The 23,937-nt window shown below is 37.3% G+C and overlaps 1 protein-coding gene across 1 annotated transcript in view; it reads right to left on the minus strand.

The window, feature by feature from the left end:
* Positions 1-2,619: 2,619 nt before the first annotated feature.
* PPP1R1C (protein phosphatase 1 regulatory inhibitor subunit 1C) overlaps positions 2,620-23,937 on the minus strand; it is a 137,985-nt gene continuing 116,667 nt past the window's right edge. Inside the window, exon 5 of the mRNA XM_010351489.3 lies at positions 2,620-3,170. Coding sequence (XP_010349791.1) covers positions 3,082-3,170 — 89 coding nt within the window. The 3' untranslated portion in view covers positions 2,620-3,081. The remainder of the gene's footprint in view (positions 3,171-23,937) is intronic.

Genomic DNA, 23,937 nt, shown 5'->3' on the forward strand with positions numbered 1-23,937 from the left:
GGATAAATAAAATGTGGCACATATACACCATGGATTAGTATGGAGCCATAACAAGAATGAGTTCATGTCCTTTGCAGGGACATGGATGAAGCTGGAAACCATCATTCTCAGCAAACTAACAAAGGAACAGAAAACCAAACACTGCATGTTCTCACTCATAAGTGGGAGTTGAACAATGAGCACACATGGACACAGGGAAGGTGTAGAAGGAGAGAGTTTAATATACAGAAGAAAGCTCAGAGAAAGCTCTTTGGTTGGCTTGGACCTGGAGTTATTCAGTAATAAGTGGGGGTAATTAAGCACTTGCTCATGATGTTGAAGAGGATCATGAATTAGATAAGGTTAAGATAGAAGGCCTCTGAGGTCCCTTCTAACTCTAATAATATATACCAATTATTAAATGCTCACTAAGCTTGACTAAATATTTTATAGGTCTTATATCATTTAAGTCTTATAACAACCCAGTAGGTTAGGTATGACTGTACTCATTTTACACATGAAGAAACTGAGTCTGAAAGCTTGGATTTGAATCCAAGTCAGAATGACTTAAAACCCAGCTACTAACAACTGTATTATAAATGTTGTCTGGGAAATACAGTTTCTGTTTTGTTTCACTTTGTTTTGTTTTGGTCAGTTTCTTTGCCTATTTTGCCAAACTGAAGCCAAGTTGCCTTCTAGAAAAAAAAAATTTTGTGAACTATAGTTGTGTGGAAAGGAAAGTGAAAAGCCATTATCTCAGCTGGTTTCCTTCAAATTTCTGAGAAAGTCAACACATTTCCCAAGGAAAACTTAATCCTTTAATTGTGATCTCTTTGTGTTTTGAGAGTGAAGAATAGAACAGCTTGGAAGGAACCAACATTTCCCAAAGAAAACTTATGCTTTTAATTTTGATTTCTTTGCATTTTTAGCAATGGAGAACAGAACAGAAAAATCCAGAAGGTATCCTGTTTATTACCATTACAAAATCAGCAAAAGCTTTGGTTTCATTTTGTTTGCCTGTATCCTTTTAAAAAAGCATTTTAAAATACTTTCAAGAGCATTGAGATGTTTTCCAAACACAAATAATTCAAAATCACTCCAAACAAATAAGAGCCTTGGCCAGGCGTGGTATGACTGTGGCTCATGCCTGTCGCCAGCACTTTGGGAGGACAAGGCGAGCAGATCACCTGAGGTTGGGAGTTTGAGACCAGACTGACCAACATGGAGAAACCCCGTCTCTACTAAAAATATAAAAATTAGCCAGGCGTGGTGGGACATGACTTTAATCCCAGCTACTCAGGAGGCTGAGGCAGGAGAATCACTTGGACTCAGGAGACAGACGTTACGGTGAGCCGAGATGGGGCCATTGCACTCCAGCCTGGGCGACAAGAGTGAAACTCTGTCTCAAATAAATAAAGGGCCTTAATCAGGTTTTAAGTAGAGAGAAACTTGGGAAATAACAAACAGCCATAGCAGGTGGTATAGAAACTTCAGAAAGTTTTGGTTTAACAAAGAAAATGTCAGGAAAGGGGCGGAGAAAGAGAGAGAAGGAGGGGGATAAGGGGAGATAGAGAAGAAAAAAAGGAAAGAAGGGAAGGAGGGAGGGAGAAAGAAAGATGGAAGAAAGGAAAAAAAGAAGAGAGATGAAACTAAAATAGTCATTTATACATGTGGTATGCTTACCAATGGGTTTCACACTTATTTTCTTAAGGAAAAATATTAAGGAAGATGGTTGTCAAGTGACTATATTATTTTACAACTCCATAAAACTCTCTTAACTTCTACATTACAAAACTCAGATTCAAAATTAAAAACAATCATTTTACATATTTAAATCTTGATATTGAGATCCCACAGTGAATTTCACATATGATTTTTTTCCTGCATTCATTTTTTTTTACTTTTGAAAAATCTTTTCATTTTTTATCCATGATACATTTGAATTTCATTAATACTATTAATATAGGAATCAAATTGGGTATTCTTCCATCCCCCTGAAATTTTGTAGTTTAGATACTTTGTATTCACAAATCATGTAAAATTAAAATTGTTCAAAAGGCCCAGAACTTTAAATTAAGAAAAAGCCATTTTCAATAAATATATACTGTCATATAAAATATTGCTTTATGCTAATGATTTATCTCTTTTGCCAATTCTATAGGGGTAAAAGTATCTTTCTCTTATTTTTATAATTCCCAGCAGAGTATCTTTTTAGGGATAAGCTCATAAAAGATATTTATTGAATTAATGAATACATGTCTATATGCATGAATTAATGGAATTTCTTCTTATAATATGGAAGATTTATAACTGCTAATTATTTGTCAAATGCAATAGGAAATAGATGGCCCAAATTTCAAGTAATAGACAAAAAAGAAGGTAAGATTTGGCATAGTTTTTTAGATTTATCATTTTTTCTTCTTAATAACTAGAGAAAATGCTGGAAAATATGCACCTCGTAACTTAGAAAATGAAGAGAATTCTGTAGTTTTATAATCAACCATTAATGTGTCATTGGTGAGAAAAAGGTGTTTAGTATCTATATTGTTGTGTATTGAATCAAGAAAACTGGCATTTAGTCATCATTTAAAAATGAACACTGTTCTATTCTGGATACAGAAATAGACAAATGTAAATCTTAAGCTGAAAGTTTTATTCGATAATTCTTTTTAAGTTAAACCCACACACGTACACACACACACACTCATGTCTAAATGTATTTAATATTTATTTTTTACTCTTTAAGTGATGTTATTTACATGTGCGGTTAGAATGCAAACCTTATCATTAGGACATCAAGGATTAAGCTCTGGCAGTATTAAAGTTAGAACAGTCGCCATGTCTGCAAATCTCTACATAGTTAAGAAGAAGAATCACTGTAAAATGAATGCTTATTCTTTAATGGTAAGTGATGTGGAACAAAGTGTACTTAGTTCTAAAGTTCAGTCAAGGAGACTTCCGGAAGGTGCATAGATAGTGTATGAGTGTGGGGTGCAGAGAAGGAGGATGCTTCTGGAAGTCAAGCAGTGGAATTCCATAGTATACTCAGAATAGTTAATAGTTCAGTTATTTCCAAGAAGCCTTCTTGCTGCAGACCACTAATTAATGGTCCTGCTGCTCCTCTCTTTCATTGGTGCCTTCCTCTTCTTCAGGGAATGCTGATTCATTCTGGCCTTTCAGATGCTTAGCCCCTGAAATTATAAAAATTATGCAAAATTTAAATGATTTTCATTTCTGGAAGAGTACTGTGCTGCAAGAGATAAAGAAAAGAGTGGAAAGTTTTTATTTGATGTTTATGTGTTTTTCTCCAAGAATCTTGACAATGTAGTGCTCTATAAACCTTTTAATTCACTGAGCAATAAAAACATACCCAGCTGAATTTCCATTAGAGGTGGGCTATCTTTTATAATTAAAGCTTCTCCATTAGGGATTACATCACAGCCTATTAAAAACCTGTTAACTAAAAATCTGCTCGCAGGTTCTTATTATAATTTGCATGTAACACTTAGTTCAAATATTGCTTTTGGCACCCCTCAATTCTATTACAATGAGAACTATTGAAACTCTTAGGAACAAAAGGACGTGTGTGCCATTTCTGTAACTTATAAACAACAAAACAATCACAATATTGTGAGTCTTCTTTCAGAACCTAAACATACCATTGTGATTATGGAACTTCTCTATTCAAAATTCTTCAGCCTACACAGCAGGGAAAACACGCTACATAAGGCTCTTGAGATATGGGCTCTCTACCATTTCTCACCAGCCTTTTTGCTTTCAGGGCAATTTACACTTAACAACACTAACCTACTCTTCCTCCTAGCCACTCCATGCTCCCTCAGGTTTCCATACTTTTCTTGACCTGTTCTCACTGCCAGACATCTTCATCCTACACACACATCTGATAATCTCCCACTCATCCTTCTGTTATCAGCTTGCCTCCTCTCTGATGGGTACTCCAATTCTGCATGTCCATAGACTTTCTCATGTTCCTCCCTGCTCTTGGAACATCTGTTGTCAGTTACCTTATCGAGCTGTATTTGTTTACATATCTTTCTCATTTGAGAAAACTCCTTGATGTTTAAAATACGTAATTTCATTTTAGAGTCCCAGGCACAGTGCCTAGCAAAGAGTAGGTACTCATTTATATTTATTGTCTAAATGATTGATCGAATTAATGAAGTAACAATTTGGCATATGCCTTTGGCAGTTCCACAATAATCTATCTTTAGATGTTTTTCAAAATGATTTCAAATTTAGAGTGTAAATCAGAAGATAATTACAACTACACTCAATCTACAAAATTATCTTTCATTTTCCTCGAGTTTATTCTGTTAAGACATCAGACTAACTGAAACTTTATGCATATAGTGATGGTTAATGGGGTGGATAGGGAAAATTTTACACTTTTTTTTTTTTTTTTTTTTTTTTTTGAGACAGAGTTTTGCTATTGTCACCGAGGCTGGAGTGCAATGGCGCAATCTCCACACATCACAATCTCCACCTACTGAGTTCAAGTGATTCTCCTGCCTTAGCCTCCCAAGTAGTTGGAATTATAGGCATGCACCACCACACCTGGTTAATTTTGTATCTTTTAGTAGAGACGGGGTTTCTCCATATTGGTCAGGCTGGTCTCGAACTCCTGACCTCAAGTGATCTGCCTGCCTCAGCCTCTCAAAGTGCTGGGATTACAGGCATGAGCCACTGTGCCTGGACCATTTTATTGTATTTTATAAAATCGGTTTATAAGATTTTTAAAGTATTACTGAAAAGCACTCCAGTAAGAATTGATAAATGAAAGGAAGTCATTACTCACGTCTGCTATAAAGCAAAGAGTCTCAAGAAATGTGTAAGTTTGCATGTACTGCTGTCAGCAAGCCTCAGAGTGCTATTTGGCATAGAGTGACATCCTTAGGCTTTATGGATTATCTTGCAAAAATATTTTATCAGTTGTAATAATATTTAAATACTTTAATTTCATCTGCAAACACAGATTACTCACAATTCTTCTTGACCTAAGACTGTAGGGAGAAATTTTTTACTAAGACATGGAATTCATTTCATACTATCATAAATTATTTGAAAAAGAGGTCTCAGTGCTCAGGGAAAGGGAAGAGTGTTATTGAGTGTCCAGCCAGTCACTCTGCTGGAGTCTTACATGCATGAGTCACTAAACCTCAGTATTCCTTGTGATAAACACCTGGATAGTAAAATTTAGACTTGGAGAAGATGTCTGATTTGTAAAAGGTTATAAAGGTATTGTGATGCTAAGAGAAGTTCTGACGAATCATAGTCCCTCAGTATATACTGAATGAATTAATGAGGGTATGAATGAGTAAGTCATAAAGTTCCATTATTAAGAGACATTGATTCATTTTCACCTTTAGCTTTTTGGCTGCATATCCAAACTTTCTTTCATTCTCTAGGATTGATCACAGGTTTTGAGTACTAATTAACCTGGCACCAAGGTCTTGTGGTTTCCTCTGAAATATTAAGGCACAGTAATTATTCAGCCACCTTTCACTCTTCTCCCTGAGCTGAGGTTGACTATATCTCACCAGGTTTGCAAAGGTTCTAATGGCTCTAGAGCTCATCTTTTTCATCCACAAGGTGACTACAGAGTAATAAAGCTGTGTTTAAGATAATGTTCTTTAAATAAGAGGTAATGATCTAATGTCCACATTGATTTGTCTAAATGAGCAGATCAAATGTAAAGGGGAAAAAATGAGTAATTAAGATGTCTAACTCATTAATCCATTAATCACCCACTTTCCACACTTGAGAATAGGTCTGCTTGTTTACCCTGATCCACATTTAAGTTATTTTAAAATAATAATGGTCACAAAGTTATATGAAAAAGCCAAACCTTTTTAAAAGTAAAATCACTCACTTGGACAAATGTTAGAAGGTCTTCCTTAGCCCTACAGACATGTGACATTATTATTTCCAGGTGAAACATTTTGATGAGGCAGGAGCTGGTGACATGTTACCACAGAGCCATTCAGTGTAATATCTACCACAAATTCTTTGATTCCCAAAGCAGTTTACTCTAATGCCATCTTTCAATTGGATAATGAACAATTGGTTAATTTGTGCTTTGAAGTAGTCTTCAAGGCAATCTTTCTCTTTTTCTGTCATCAACATTCATCTGATTATAGATGCAATAATGCTGAGATTAAGGTGAGAAGTCTGCTGAGGACTATGTATAGATTTCTTTCTCCCCACACCTCTCCTGCATCCCAAAACACATGTATAATTTGTGTTCTAATTTTCTTTAAACCCGTATTTGATTTTTGAGGAGGGTTACATTTGATGTAATTCTAGAGGTGGAGGAAAATGAATTGGTCTGGGGGTGTTGTTGAAATTCTCAGAGCTTCCTCCTCTGCCAGATGCTAATGAGCATCAAGGAAATCCCTCCTCTGCACAGAGTTTGAGGCTTGGCACGTGTCAAACAGCCCCAGGAGCAAGCACAGACTCAGCCAGGGCTGCATATGAGCAGAAGGCCAAGGAATCCCAAAAAAACAATGGAGGTTCTTTTCTTCGAAGCCAAATGAGCACACAGGAAAAGGAACCATGTAGAAGACAAGGATATGTCATATAAAAATGTGCAGGAATGAAGAAAAGGAAGTAGACAATAAAAGAAGAAAAGGAAAAGAAAGAAATGTTGATCCCAAGCAGACTATAATACGTATTCTCTTCTCTATTCTGTAGATCAAATGGTTAAATGTGGATTCGATGAAGTTGTAAAGTAACTGAGTGAAGAATTTTGAATACTGAATCCATAGAGGGAGGTTTATATTTGGCAAACCACAGGTCAATATTTTTAATCAATTAATTTGAAGCCAAAGACAGGAGTCTCATTATATTTGTAGATGACACAAAATTTGGAAGAAAAGACGACATGAGTGGCAGAAAGTAAAGGTTTCCAAGGGCTGGAATGATGGCCTAAGCAATTAAGGTAGAGTTCAACAGAATTTTTGTTTTTAGAAAGGTTAATTCAGTTCTTAAAAAAAAGAGAGTATGAGGGCAACCTTAGTTAACTATGGTTAGGGATTTTAGGTGACAATATTTCACTTGACCTGATAAGAGCTACCAGTTTCTAGGTACAGAGCTCCTGGCAGTGTTGGTGGTATTCCTAGTGGCAAATTTGGCCATATAAGAAAGGGAACTGCTCTCTAGCCATGTGTTGGTCATGCTTTTCCTGCAACATGCTGCCTAGTTATCATCTGCATTTTGAGAGGACCAATTCAGAGGGGAATTGGGATTACAAGTAGTTTTATGACACTTTTTCTCACTTTTCTGGAGGAATTATAGATGAAACTGGAATGTTTAGCGTAGAAGAAACTACTAGAGGACAATAGAGGCTGACTTTGAATTCCTAAAATACTGGAAAAAGAAATAAAGTTAATCTACATAGCTTCTAAGAGCAGAAATGGGGTTAATGGCTGACATTTTTGTGTACAGGCAGATTATAGCTCAAGATAAAAAAGAAAATTCCAATATTCTGTATGTTTGCCCAGAAATAAAACAAATGAGTGTTTCTCATCATTGGGTATGTTCAAGTCAAAGCCATAGTTTCATCTCTGAGGCAGGCTATAGATGATTCCTGTATTGAGTAGCAGGGTGAACTCATAACCTCGCAGATCCTAGGATGCTATTAATCCACAAAGGAAATATTCTGTACTATTGAAAAATTAGCTCTATTGTGCATAGTATAAATTACAAAAAAGTAATTATAATGTCAAATGACATAATGGCCCAAATTCACATTTTAAAACTAATTCTCATAGGGAATAGTAAATGTAATTGGATTCATTTTATTTTTTCAACTACATATTTCAGACCATGTAAATCATTCTAAAGTCCTCTAGGGAATCTGTGGGTGGATTTTAAAGAGCCTCTGACCCTTTTGGAATTCTATTTACAGTGCGTTTGTGCTTTTTCAGGGAAGGAGGTCAATAGCTTTCAGCAGAATCTCAGAGGGGTCTCTGATCTGCAAGTAATTGTGAATTTGAATTCTAATCTCTTTAAAGATGAAGAAACAGTTTCAGATGGTGAAATGACTTGCTTAATTTCCCACAGTGGTTATTGGCTGAGCTGGGACACAAACTTTGGCCCCTGCCTCCTGTTGGAGGCTCCTTACCTGGGTCACCAGGACCTCATCTTCCGCTGTCATTTATTTTTTAGAAAGTTAGAACCTGTAATCCCAGCACTTTGGGAGGCCGAGGCGGGTGGATCACGAGGTCAAGAGACCGAGACCATCCTGGTCAACATGGTGAAACCCCGTCTCTACTAAAAATACAAAACATTAGCTGGGCATGGTGGCGTGTGCCTGTAATCCCAGCTACTCAGGAGGCTGAGACAGGAGAATTGCCTGAACCCAGGAGGCGGAGGTTGCCGTGAGCCGAGACCGCGCCATTGCACTCTGGCCTGGGTAACAAGAGCGAAACTCCATCTCAAAAAAAAAAAAAAAAAAGAAAAAAAAAGAAAGTTAGAACCTGAGAAAACTATGGTGACTCAGTATTATGACATTTTTTTCTTTATCAAAGGATTTTACATAGCTGGTAGATTTTAACTTTTCAATCTTTTTGTTATTGTTGTTATTATTTTTTAATAGAATTTGGAGTCAAAAAGAGAATAGAATTTGACCTTGCCCAGGAACACTCCCAGAATAAAAACAAGTTACAAATAGCATTTAGATCATTTAAAAAGAGCCAGCTTTTCTCTCTGTTGTTCCCAAACCTGGGACTGAACTCTGGGAAACGCAGGAAAAACTATTGTGGTCTCGTCTGTAGAGATGAGACATTGTCATCAAGCAGTATGTGTTAAATATTATAAAGCCCCTACCATGTGCTGGGCATGAGAGAGAAACAGCTACAAATCATAGAGGGATGTAGGCCAAAAGGTGATGGTGTGCTTATAATGAAGCTAATTCAGTGAAGAAATGCTGTGGATCAGTAGAACAAATGATGCATTAGGAAAATTCTGATAAGAAAAGAAGAACTCCAACTCAAGGGATAGTAATTTGGACAGTCATTTATTAATCAATATGCTCATTAGTTTATGGGAAACAACAAACATGATGCCTATTGCAAAAACTATTTGCAAAATAGATGCACAGGCATTGGTTTTCTGAAATCCCGCTATGTACAAAGGAGTGATTTCAGTGGCCTTACAAAGATGGCTTTCTAATGGTTCCTTGAGTATTGACCCCTAAGGTTTATCACAGAAATAATGTTAGGAAAATCATTTTTATATAATAATATGTATAATAATATATATTTACAATGTTATAACTCAATATAATTTAATCTTTAATATTTAATCTATAATGTAATACAGAAAGGTCCCTCAGTAAAGGTCCACCATCTCTCAGATTTCACATTTCTCAAAATGCTTTTATCTTTATTGTAATTGTTCAATCCTCTTGTCATTCATTTATAATGAACAGCTATGCATTAATACTCAAGGGTCACAGACATCAAGGGACATATTGATTTCATTTCAAAACTAAAAGCACATTATTTCCTGAACTCATCATAAATATGTTGCTTTCTATTTTATTTGACGTAAATTATATGTAGACAGCACAGTTAATCTCTCTTCTAATATGATGACTGGCCAATTAATATAAACTGCAAATCAACACATGATCATTTAACTCCCCATTACTTAAGGAATCATTTCTTTGCAGAAGAATAAATGTGCAATATACTTTTCTCTTCATCATCCGTAAGAATAGAAACAACATGTTTATGTGATATTTGTAGGTGTGTTTTGTATATTTTTATATATCATATATTTTGCCAAAGCTGTTACCCAATAGCAAAGCTGGGATAAAAGGTTTAGCAGTAAATACTAAGAAGGTAAGGAAAAAGATACTATTACAGATTAATGTTAGAAATATGAATTAAAACAATATCATTGGAGAGTAATATGGTATCACTTATCAAATTGTAAAGAGCCCACATCTTTATCATCTCTCTCTCTCTCTCTCTTTAAAAATGTCTCAAGGATTCTACTGCTTGGCCTAGGATGTGAGCCACTTTAATAGACTGATTGCCTCTTTTGCCCTCCATAGTCAAGTGTCCCTCTCTCTAATACCCATTTTTCTTCTGAAGCTAATGCATCACCCATGAATTTGGAAATAAAGTTAAACTTTTAAACCTACACATAATGGAGCTAAACAATGTTTAGGCAATTTCATTTTAGAAAGAGACAGAATGGCTCCCTAGCCTGCAAGACTTTACTGCAATTGATTGAACACAATAGCATATCTAAAATAAAGAAGGCATCGATCAGCAGGAGTCAGTGGTTAGCCCTGAAAGCAATAAAAGTAAAATAATGAAAGAAGAGTTACATTTACAGCCACAGAAGCAAACGTTGTCTGTGTTTTTCTAGCATGTCCAGAAAGAACATCCCGTGCTGGCATTTTAGAAGGCTCTGTCCTCCGGGCAGGGTACGTCCCTATTGAAGCAATGGCTATCACAGGCTACCATAGTCTGATGCCAGTGTGTGTCCCAGTCACGTAAGTCAGTCACCCAGCTCTGATTCTGAGCTCATGAAGGAAAATCTCTGATAGCAACAGAGCTACCTTACAAGGAGAGAAGGCTCAGACTAGAAAATATTGTCTTTACCTGACAGTAGTCATTTATTTTGAATTGATAAATTAACATTCTAGTTTTATATGTCAGTTTTTAAAGTTATATTTTATTTTTAATTAACACATAACAATGCATTAATTATAAACTTTATTATTAAACTTTATTATTAATTTTAATATAAATATGGAGTACAGAGTGATATTTTGATATACATATGTATATTTTAAAATGATTAAATCAGAGTTATTAGCATATCATTACCTCAAATATTTATGAATAATTTATTTGTTTAAAATCCTGTTTTTTTAGCTCTCTTGAAATATACTCTGTATTATTATTAATTATAGTAAACTTGCTGGGCAATAGAACACCAGTTTGCTTACAAGGAGAGAAGGCACTGACTAGGCTAGCCTTATCTTCACCTGAAGATGACATGGCTTATTTTTGAATTAATAAATTTGCATTCTACTAGTATATGTCAGTCCTGGTATGCTTTTTATTGAGTACAAATATTCCAACTTCAACTGACTCTGAGTCATCATCGAGGAGATCATTTGGGAACATGCCCAGTGGAGACTGAATCTGGCTAGCAGCCAAAGTAAGTGGCAACTTGCAGGGAACTCTGGCGGTGGGGAACGGACACTACTTTAGTTTAAGACTTACTATAAAACTGCAGTAATCAAGACAGTGTGTGGTGAAAAAACAGACAAAGAGAAGAATGGAACAGCATAGAGAGTCGAGACTGACCCATGTAAATGCAGTCAACTGATCTTTGACAAAGAAGAAAAGGGAATACAATGGAGCAAAGACAGTCTTTCCAACAAATGGGAACTAGAACAACTGTACATCACACACACACATACACACACAAAATCCAGGTTCAGACACTACACGCTTCACAAGGAAACCCAAATTGATCCAGACCTCAATGTGAAACACACATTTATGATACTCCTAGAAAATAGCATAGGAGAAAATCTGGATGGCCTTAGATATGGTGATGGCTTTTTAGATTCAACAGCAAAGACATAACCTATGACGGAAAAAAACTCGTAAGCAGTTTTTTAATGATTAAGATATTTTAATTTAATTAAATTTTTTTTTGTTTCTTTTTTTTTTTTTTTTTTTTTTTTTGAGTCTCTGTGAAAAACAATGTAAAGGGTAAGAATAGAAGCCACAGACGGGGAGAAAATGTTTGCAAAAGATGCATCTGATAAAAAGGCTACTATCCAAAACATACAAATGACTCTTAAAACTCAACAGTAAGAAAACAAACAATCCAATTAAAAATGAAAAATGATCTGAACAGCCAAAGAGATAGATAGACGGCAAGTAAGCATATGAAAAGATGTCCAACATTGTCTTTCATTAAGAGCTGCAAATTAAAACAGTGAGATACCACTGCACACCTATGAGAATGGCTGAAATCCAAAACACTGACAAAACCTGAAAAAACACTGAGAAATGCTGGTGAAGACATGGAGCAACAGGAATAAAAAATGGTATAGCCAGTTTAGGAGACAGCTTGGCAATTTCTTACAAAGCTAAACACACTATGCAATCCAGAAATCACTGCTTTGTATTTACCCAAATGAACTGAAAACTGATGTCCACACGAAAACCTGCACATAGATATTTATAGCAGCTTTGTTAATAATTGCAAAACATTGGAAGACAAAATAAATAGTATTTGCTGGAAAAGATATAGATTATAAGAAAAAGAAGAGAGTCAAGTATGTACCACCAAAGTTTTTGGCCAATGTAACTGAAGAAATGGAATCATCATTAACTAAGATGGGGAAGATTTAGATGAAAAAGGTTTTTTTTTGTTTTGTTTTGTTTTGTTTTTTGGAGTCTCATTCTGTTGCCCAGGCTGGAGTGCAGAGGCACGATCTTGGCTCACTGCAACCTCCACCTGCCAGGTTCTTGCAATTCTCCTGCCTCAGCCTCTAGAGTATCTGGGACTACAGGCACATGCTGCAATGTCCAGTTGATTTTTTGCATTTTAGTAGAGACAGGGTTTCACCGTGTTGCCCAGGCTAGTCTCGAACTCCTGAGCTCAGGCAATCTGCCTGCCTTGGCCTCCCAAAGTGCTGGGATTACAGAGGTGAGCCACCATGCCCAGCCAAAAGTTTTATATAGAATATCTGGGTTCAGTCTGAACATATTAAGATTCACAATGTATACACAAATGAATATGGGATTATATGTGTCTGAAATTCAGGAGAGAATTCTGGGCTCAGGTATTAATATGGAAGTCATCATTATTTAGACAATATTTAAAATGATTAAACAGTTGAAGGTCACCAAGAAAGGGAGTGAGTAAAGAAGAAAATGAGGAGGTCGAGGAGGGACAACATGGGGAGAAACGCCAGATAGAGGTGATGGGGGATGGAGGCAGCAAACCACATTGCCATGTGTGTGCCTATGCAACAATCCTGCATGATCTGCACATGTACCCCAGAACCTAAAGGACAATAGAAAAAGAAGAAAACATGTTCAAAAGCTAAGCCCTGGAGTACTCCAATATTGCCAGTCCAAAAAGAACAGGATGACATAGAAAAGAAGACTGTCCAGGAGCATTTTACGAAGAGGAAAAAACCCTGGAGTGTAGGAGCATGCAAATGAAGTGAATAAAGAGCATACTTACAAGTGATACGACTTTAGATTGTCAAAACCTGCTGAGAAGCCAAATAATATGGTGACCGAAAGTAGGCCCTAGGATTGAACAATAATCAAGTTCTTTGTGGCCTAGACAAAAGCAATGTTGGTGGAGTGATAGGGGGTGAAAGCCCAGTTGGAAGGAGGTTAAAGAATGAAAAGAGGATGAAAGCAGTGAACGTAGCTGACTATTCCAAGGAGTTTTGCTGCGAGAGAGAGCAAAGAAATACTGTATTACCTGGTAGGAACAGTGAGGTCAAATGGATTTTTGCTCTATTTTATTGAGGTATATTTGAAATGCAATAAACTGTACATATTCAAGGTGTACAATTTTATCAGTTTTGACAGATGTTAGCATCTGTGACACCATTACTACAATTGCGGTAACACACATTTCCATCTGAAGAGAAATTTTTTAACCTAGGAAAAAAGAAAGGATATCTGTAGTGCTGGTGGGTATGATCCCATAGAGAGGAGGAAAAATACGACATAGAAAACAAAAGGAAGAATTTCTACAGCAATGTTTCAGAATACAGGTGGGGATAGCTATATTGCACGATTGAGGGAGTTGCTATTAGAGAAGAGCACAAAACGTTCACCTAGAATCGCAGGCAGAAAGGCGGGCTATGAAAGGGAACAGACGGGGTAGCTGGGAAGACCTCGTGATGGGAGTTTGTGAAAGTTCTCTTCTCATGGCTTCAGTTTTCTCAAAGTAGGAAGCAAGTTCATTAGATAAGAGTGAGAAAGAGGGGGATGTGTTGGAGGTTTGTAGAGAAAGGATGCACTGTGTATCAGATATCTAAGACAGTGGAAGACAGAATGAACTAAGGAAACGTAGTGTGCTTGTCAGGAAGCACTAAGTGCCCACCAGAGGTTTTGTAGTTAGGAGTTTAAAATAAGACCAGTCAATAAAGTTGCGTCCTGTTGCATAAAAAAAAGGTGAGGAGTAAGCCCACACCAGGTCTCATCACTTGCAAAACCTTGTTAATTTGTTTTTCATTCCGCCTCTACGACATTTTGTAGTTTTAAGAGTTTTTATAAACATTTTTTCTCATATCCATGACGTCTCCAGGAAAATAAGGCAGGAATGTTTGAATTTTAAACAATGGCAGGAATCGGGGCAATGTTTAATCTAAAAGAACTGATGGATTTTCGGCATTCTAAAACCTAGGCTACAATTACGGGCAAAAACATTTCATTGGAATTATGCAGTATCTGTCATCTCTTTATTTACAAGTCAATTTTTGCTCAGACCATTACATATTGTAAGATTGCAAATTTTAAAAATTAATAAAGATTACCAAAGTTTCTGGCAAGTTCATTTTCCCCTGGCAAGGTATTACCATAGGAAGAATTTAAGGAAAGCCCACTGTTACAGATTGAATTTTGTGCCCCAAAAAGATGTTGAATTTATAGCCTTCAGTATCTGTAAATGTGACTTTATTTGAAAATAGAGACTTAACAGTTCCTAAAGTGAGGTCATTAGATTGGGCTCTAATCCCAAATGATTGTGAAATGGGAGGAGTTTTTTCTTATCCCCTGAAGGGCATGAAGTACGGGTGTGGCTTCCTTCTTCAGGTGTCCCGCTGCTCAAACCTCTAGGGGGAGCATGCAGACCAGCAAGTCGTGGGGCTCCAACCCCAGGCAGGGTCTAGGGTTGAGTGTTTACAGCTCCTGAAGCCCTAGTGGGTGTGTATCACAGTGTGCTCTTTCAGTTTTGCTATCTACAGGTGGCTGTGTTCATCACTTAGGCCCTATGTCTCATGGCAAAGACGGAGGGCTTTCTGTATCCCGGGGTTCTTGCCTAGTGTGACAAAAATGTTGGATCACACGTAGGCTTGGAGAATGAGTTCAAGGTTGTGTTTTTTGTTTTGTTTTGTTTTGAGATGGAGTTTCGCTCTTGTTGCCCAGGCTGGAGTGCAATGGGGTGATCTCCAACCACCACAACCTCTCCCTCCCAGGTAGCTGGGATTACATGAATGTGCCACCACGCCCAGCTAATTTTGTATTTTTAGTAGAGACAGGGCTTCTCCATGATGGTCAGGCTGGTCTCAAACTCCCAACCTCAGGTGATTCACCCACCTCGGCCTCCCAAAGTGCTGGGATTACAGGCATAAGCCACCGCGCCTGGCCAGGGTTTTAGTGAGTGGTGGAAGTAGCTCTCAGTAGATGGAGCCAGAAGAGGGATGGGGTGGAAAGGTCGTTGTCTTCTGGAGTCAGGCCACTCAGTGGCTGGGCACTCCCTCAACTACCCTCAGCCAAATTCCCCTTGGTGTCCACATCACTGATGGCCTGCAGCATCCTCTGGTGCTTGCCGATAAGCACTTTTGCTTCTCTGCTCCTCTCAACATCCAGCTGCTTGTGTGTGTGCCCGCTAGGGTCTCCGGGGTTTTATAGGCACAAGACTGGGGGCGTGGCAGGCCAAAGTGGTCTTGGAAACTGCAACATTTGGGCATGAAAGCAGGAGTACCTGTCCTCACTTAGGTCCCAGGCACAGGCCAGAGGGTGGAGCCCTGGCTGGGAACGCACCCTTCTCTACTCAGCACTTCCCTGCCCGCTTTCCATACCAATTGTATCCTTATAAAAGGGAGAAATTTGAACACAGAGACAATTTTGTACAGAAGGAAAATGATGTGAAAACACACAGAGAAAACCGTCTATAAGCCAAGGAACATCTGAGGCTACTAAACACTAAGAGAGAGGTGTGGGACAGAGTCTCCTTCAGCCCTCAGAGGAATCAAACTCTCAGGACACCTTGCCTCAGGCTTCTGGTCTCCAAAACTGTGAGACAATACATTTCTGTTGTTTCAACCACCAAGTTGTGGTTGTTCTGGCCCAGTGTAATGGCAGCCCTAGCAAATTAACACATTCACAGTGTTGAATTGCGTATAGGAAATCTCCTCCATCCTCCCCACCACCATTGTGATACACCCTCAGTCGGATTTAAAACACAGCCACTGAGTTCCTCCTACTGCCAATAAAACATTCAGCTTCTCCGAAGCACCTGCTATCAGACTATATCAGCTCTTACTTTCCTTTATGCAGTCATCTACCAACCTCATGGGCATACTTACATGATCTTCTCTGGAGATTATAGTAACTCCCTAACTTTCTTTATACCAGTACTCCTAAAATCATTCTTGAAGACTTCAGTCTCCACCAAGATGCTCCATTCCTTCTCCCTTCATGATAAAGCTTCCTTACCTAGACTCTCACACCTCTACACTTCTCTCTTCCGTGGTACTCATCAGACAAGACTACAATTTTGATAAAAATCCACCTCTCAGGCTCAGCGTGGTGACTCACACCTGTAATCTCAGCACTTTGGGAGGCTGAGGCAGGCAGATCACGAGGTCAGGAGATCCAGACCATCCTGGCCAACTTGGTGAAATCCCGTCTCTACTAAAAATCCAAAAATTAACAGGGCACAATGGCGGGCGCCTGTAATGCCAACTGCTATGAGAATAGCTTGAGCCAGGGAATCACAGTGAGCTGAGTTCGTGCCACTGCACTCCAGCCTGGCAACAAAGTGAGAATCCTTGTCAAAAAAAAAAAAAAAAAAAATCCACCACTCTGTAATTATAATATACCTGAACCCAATGAATGCAGAAGCACAACTGACAAAAGTCTACAACTATGGTGACTGATGTAACATAATTGAACACAATTTTTAAATGGGCTTCAACATTTCCTGAAAAATCTATGCCATTTTCCTCTTTAAATCATTCTTAAATTTTCTCAGAAGGCTATTTACTCCTCAAATTCAGCTGATTTTACATAGTAAAACAAAGCAATCATTAAAGAAATGACTTCAGCCTGGCCAAATCTACCAATATATTTGAATCTGAACCCATATATCTGCCTTATCTCATTAGATTCAAACTTCATTTTTTTCACCCCTCATTTTTTAAAAATATCTCTTCCCCATCAAAGCAGTACTCCTAAAATTGTAGCCACTCTCTTCTGCATTGCCGATTTCTTCCATTCTGCTAAAATATTTCTCATGTCACGAAAACATGTTTTAAGATCTCCCACTTCTGGTAGCCCTCTTTTGACTCATGTTCCTCTCCAGCCACCACCCCCTCCTCTTCTTCCTTTCACAGCAAAACTCCTTATAGTGTACTAGATTGTCACTTTGAAATCTTTTCTTCACCCACCCCAATTAGATTTCTATGCCTATTATTCCATTAAGATAGTTCTTGTTAAATTTTCCAAGTGCATCTAAGAAAATTTCCAAAATCTTCTTAGATAGTTCTTGTTAAATTTTCCAAAGTGCATTTAATAGTTCTTGTTAAATTTTCCAAAATGCATCTAAGAAAATCTACTGCTCAGTGTCACATCCATTTTATACAAAATCTTGGCAGCTTCCTCACAATTGAACACTTCTCTTTCTCAAAACACTAGCTTTAAGATGACCAAACAATCCTGTTTTTCTACCTACGTCATTGGCTACTCATTCTCAGTCTTTTCTGCTAGATAATTTTAATCATTCTTACCTCTTCTCGTCAAACATTCCTAAGGCTTGATTATTGGATGTGTTATATATTTACACTAACTCCCTATGTGATCTGATCCAGTATCATTGCTTTAAATATAATCTATACTTTTTTTCCAGCTTTTTGAGGCATAATTTGCATTGTCCTGATTATTAGTGACATTGAGTAAATTTTCAGATACCTGTTGTCCATTTTGTATGTCTTCTCTCAAAAAATTTCTCTTCAGGTCCTTTGCTTGTTTTTGAATCAGGTTATTTATTTATTTATTTTCGCTACTGAGTTGTGTGAGTTTCTTATATATTTTAGATGTTAACTCCTTATTAGATATATAGATTGAAAATATTTTTTCCATTCTGTAGGTTGCCTTTTCATTTTGTTGATTGTTTCCTTTGCTGTGCAGAAGCTTTTTAGTTTGATGTAATCTCACTTATTTAATGTGTGTTTTTGTTGCTTTTGCTTTTGGTGATGAATCCAAAAAGATTATTGCCAAGATCAATGTCAAGAAGATTTTTTTCCTCTGCATTTTTCTATAAATTTTACTGTTTTAGGTCTTACATTTGAGTCTTTTATCCATTTTGAGGTGATTTTTATACAAGGTGTAAGATAAGGGTTCAGGTTCATTCTTTTGCAGGTGAATATTCAGTTTTCCCAAGATCATTTATTGACAAGACTATCCTTTCCCCATTGTGCATTCCTGGTGCTTTCGTCAAATATTAACTAACTATATATACACGGATTTATTTCTGGGCTCTTTATTCTCTTCTATTTGTCTATGTGTCTGTTTTTATCCCAGCACCATACTGTTTTGTTTAGCTATGTAATATACGTTGAAATAGGAAGTGTAATGCCTCAAACTTTGTCCTTCTTTCTCAAGTTTGTTTTGACTATTTGTGGTCAGTTGTGGTTCCAAACAAATTTTAGGATCGTATTTTCTATTTCTGTAAAAACTGCCATTGGAATTTTGATAGAGGCTGATTGAATCTATACATAACTTTGTGTATGGACATTTTAACAATATTAATTTTTCCAGTCCATGGCAATGGCATATCTTTCTATTTATTTGTGTTTTCTTCAATTTTTTTAATCAATGTCTTAGTTTTCAATATACAGATATTGTACTTTCTTGAATAAGTTTATTCCTAAGTGTTTTATTATTTTCTAAATTATTGTTAGAGATTGTTTTCTAATTTGTTTTTCAGATAGTTCACTATAAGTAAAAAGAAATACAACTACCCTGAATGTTTGCACCATGAAATCAGAGCCAATATATTGTTTTATTCAGTGACTGATCAGCAGAGGTTAGAACAATGCCTGAACCTTACAGATGCTCAATGAATTTTAGTTGAAAAAAAACTGACTTCAGTCTCACTTTCACAAAGCTATTCCCTATTCAGAGTATGAATAATTTTCAACCTGGTGAAATCTTTTTTGGATGAAGGAACTTTTGCCCAATCAATTTAGGTCATACTGAAACATCATTTGCAAAAATTATACAGTGAAAAAATCATGACCGTGAAAGAGATCTGAACTAACTGATTACACTTTGCTTCAAACCTCCAAGTTATCCTTGTTTATTCTTGGGCATAGGCCAAACTAACTTTGAGAGGATCTCACATTACAGTTGGACTTTAAAACAAAGATGATAATAGTCCTTTCCCAAAACAAACCCCTTCTTTGCAGGGTGACAGACTGCCTTTGCAGGACTAACAAATTAACCACAAGATTAGAAATTATGGTTTAAGAGTCATGCAGATGCAGTTAGAGGACACAGAGTTATACACTTTCTCAATTGCTCCTAGGGGTAGCATCACTATTGTAAAGCCTACGTTTGGTGCTCAAGATATTTTTCAGATCTCGCCTTTGATGGATCGGCTGGTACCACCTGGATCAATAAACTGACTCCTCTGGTCTTGTGGCCTCTCCACATAGGAACTGACTCAGTGCAAGACGACAGCTTCAACTCCGTATGGTTTCATCCCAACCTGACCAATTAACACTTTTTACTGCCTGACCCTCTGCCCACCAAATCATCCTTAAAAAACTCTATTTTCCAAAGTTTAGGGAGACTGATTTGAATAATATAAATCCCCTGTCATCTGTTCAGCTGCCTCCATGTGAATTAAATTCTTTATTGTACTTCCTCTATCTTGATAAATTAGCTGTATCTGGGCAGTGGGCACAATGAACCCATTGAGTGGTTACAATAATTCTATGATAAATAGAGGGTTAGAGTGCTTTGGTCTGGAGTTAGTTTGCTCATCTTGGTCTCCCATACTATTTTAATTTACCAGTCTATACTTGCATAGCAATTATGATTCTCAAATTTCACTTAGTGGCAAGAGAAAGCACAGTAAATTTTAAAAATGGAAGTAAGAAATGGTGTTTTACCCAGTATACAATGCTCTCTGACCACCAAACATAGTTAATGAATCCCATCAGGTCCATGGCTTTCGCAAGTAAGTAATGTAAATGAACTTGATTATTTTGGTCCCCTCAGTGATGTTCCTGTTACTTAAAATTTTCTTTTATTAAAAGTGTGAATCCTGATGAGTTTATAGTCTCAAAATCTGCTGGATTCCCTCCATATCCCGAGGCTGTTTTCTTCTCCTTTCTCTGTGGAAGGCCTCTGCACAGTTTGTTTCTCATTACTCAGCTTGCTGGCCGCCAGAAAGCTTCTTGAATGAGGAGATTGTTTTGCTTTTCATCCTCTGCTTGACCTGAGGACATGCAGTTTACACTCTGAGCTTTGCAACTGTTTTGCTCTGACCCTGCTTTTCTGTCAGATTTACCATTGTTCACTTAAGCATTCTTCTTCACAGGCAGTTTTACTCTCTGACCATCCTTTTAAATAATAGCAATTCATTGTATCTCCAGGGGGCTAGCTGACCTACTTTCTTCTTTGATTTGCTGCCTTACAGTTGATCTGTTTTAGTTGTCTTCCACATGTAAAAGCATAGCCTCTCTTCTTTTTACATACGTTTTAACAAACTCCGTAGATAAGCTAATACCATTTCTTTAATTCTTCCTATTTACAAAAATTTTTGAAGAATACTTATGCAAAGGAGCAATGTATTGCTCAACTTTTATAAGGAGTAGCAATTTCATACAGATAACATGAAAGAGAGAATATATTAACCAAAATTCTTGCTTGAAATGATAACTTTTTGCTATTTCCACTCTATTTTATTCAAAGGTGCTTAGGGGAAAAAAGCAATGACACCAACACCATATGACAGATGTGAAAACCAAGGCCTGTTTTCTGAAGTCACAGAGCAAGAAGCAGTTACTCAATCTAGAACACAGGTTGTCAGCCTTTTATTTCATATTATCTGCATCAGAAAGCAACACAGAAGGCAAATAAACTGCTGCTTCCTGGGAGTCCCAGCAGAGTTCCCTTTCACGCTTTATCGGATACTCAACCATTACCTGATGCAGTGCGAAAGAAATCACCACTAGGAGGCAAAATGTATTTCATGGTACTCAGAAGCTGTACTCTTGAGAAAGATTCTCTAGTGGATATTTGGTGACATCAAAATGCACTGTTAGTATAATAATTTAGGCATATTCAGGATAAACTGGCCTAAAAGCAGAAAAAAGAATTTAATTTACTTAGTTTCTCAACACAAGTATGACTAACTTGAGATTTTCGTTCTAAATAACAAAATCAGAACCTTCCCCAAACCTTTAGACATTATAAATGAATTGATTTAAGATCATATCTTGGCGGGAAGTGGGGCTCACACCTGTAATACCAGTAATTCGGGAGGCCAAAGCAGGTGGATTGCTTGAGCCCAGGAGTTGAAGACCAACCTGGGCAATGTGGCAAAAACCCAACTCTACAAGAAAATTAATTACCCAGGCATGGTGGTGTGCACCTGTAGTCCCAGCTACTCAGGAGGCTGAGGTGGGAAGATCACGTGAGCCCAGGAGGTCAAGGTTGCAGTGCACACCACTGCACACCAGCCTGGGCAACATAGCAAGACCCTGCCTCAAAAATAAGAAAATTTTAAAAAAAGATCATTACTTCTAATTGACAGGGGGAAAAAACCTTACTTTCATCATACATACATTACATCACATTTACAAAAAATATAATCACCTGTGTATTACAAAATTTTTAAAACATTGATAAAATTAATATAGTTTCATAAACCCATATTGAATTTCATTTAAACCCACAATTTGAGAGGAATTGTTATCCTGAACTTATGTCTATGACTTACCATACCACATATGATTCGTAATCATTTCAATTTTTTTCCCAAACTAATTGTGCAGCTAGTCTATTTATCTTTATTGGGTATTTATTCTTTTATTTCTTCCTCAAATGATAGAAATTACTATGGGAAAGAAATAGAATTGATAAGATAAACAATCACATGATTAGGGAAAATGAGATCATTGAGAATGCACAGCACTGTTGTTTCTGGTTTAATCCTCTAACTAGAAATAGTCTACAACTTTACCTACACAAGGGAACAGGGCATCTCACAAAAGTTACCAGAAGGACCCTTTGACTAGGGCTTTATGCAAGTGGCCATAAATTAGATCTTTGATGTTATCTCCAGGTGAGTTCATATATACAATAACAGACATATTTATTGACAATATTTTTTATGTATCTCTCATGAAACTTCACATATACACCCAATTACTGGACTACTTTAGATTGTACCATAAATCATTATTTTTATGAATATTATAATTGATTATTGGTAGTTCAATTATATCATAATTTCTGTTGTGTTAATTTGTCAAATGAAAATATTCACGATTCCATAAATTTTACAGTCCTGTGTTGTTATTCCTTCATTTATTAATACAGGAAACTCAGAAAAGGAGAGGGCTGAGAACCCCTTGTTTCACTACGGAAGCCTCCATATACATCAGCAGACACTGAAGGAGTGCAGCAGTAACAGGGCTATGAGAAAGTGTTTTCCTCAGCACAGAAGTATGACTTTTCAGCGTGGAAAGAACTTTAAAATGTAGTCCTGAATTTGAAAGGCAGTCCAACTGGCTCCCAGCACACATAAAAATGCACACATACACACAGCAACACCATATGACAGATGTGAAAACCAATGCCTGTTTTCTGAAGTCCCAGAGCAAGAAGCAGTTACTCAATCTAGAACACAGGTTGTCGGCCTTTTATTTCATATTGTCTGCATCAGAAAGCAACACAGAAGGCAAATAAACTGCTGCTTCCTGGGAGTCCCAGCAGAGTTCCCTTTCATGCTTTATCAGGTACTCAACCATTACCTGATGCAGTGCAAAAGAAATCACCACTAGGAGGCAAAATGTATTTCATGGTACTCAGAAGCTGTACTCTTGAGAAAGATTCTCTAGTGGATATTTGGTGACATTGAAATGCACTGTTAGTACAATAATTTAGGCATATTCAGGATAAACTGGCCTAAAAGCAGAAACACCATTGGTAGCATTGCTTCTATGTATTCTCAGATCCCAACTCCTTACAAGTCAATTTTTGGAACACATTTTTTTTTCTAACACTTGGAGGCTGGCTGGCTGGAAACTTGTCAGTGGTACTACCAGAACATAATTTGAAGTAGGCAAAAATAAGGGTTATGGTTTTCTAAGTTTCAGAACATTTGTTTATTTCTCACCAGGTTAACATTATCCCCTAGATATTCCTAATTTGTTCTTTATGATGGGTATCTACTGTTATGTTCTTTTCAGCAGTGCTCTCTGCCTTCCCTTTCTTATAAGGAATGAATTTCCCCACTCTCCTTCCTTCAGAAACCACTCTCCTCATGACTCTAAACATGGGAACACAATCAGCCCTGCCTGCTTCATATGTCACCTTGCCCTCTGACCATTGAGCCAATCACAGTCCTTCTTCCATGATCTTGCTGTCTTGAACCAAGTCATCATTAAAGAGTTTTCGAATTGTAGATGGTGTAAGGTAATGTTTGATCTTGATGACTGTGTTTCCTACTTCTGGTGACAGCAGGTAGTGCGGAGGCTGAAGCAGACAGGCAAACAAAGGGAATGGGAAAGAGGCAGCCTTTATTTCCTGAGGTTCAGCTGCCTCCTTCCTTTCCCGGAAGTTGGTTTGCCCTTAATAATGTAAGTAACCAAGTAATCTTTCAATAAATTTCCCTTTTGCCTAAGCCAATTGTACTGGATTTTTGACATATCAAAGTCAAAGTGTTCTAACCTTTGCATTCTCCCTGTCT

This window comes from Saimiri boliviensis, chromosome 5 (genome assembly GCF_048565385.1).
Source record: "Saimiri boliviensis isolate mSaiBol1 chromosome 5, mSaiBol1.pri, whole genome shotgun sequence".
Classification (NCBI taxonomy): domain Eukaryota; kingdom Metazoa; phylum Chordata; class Mammalia; order Primates; family Cebidae; genus Saimiri; species Saimiri boliviensis.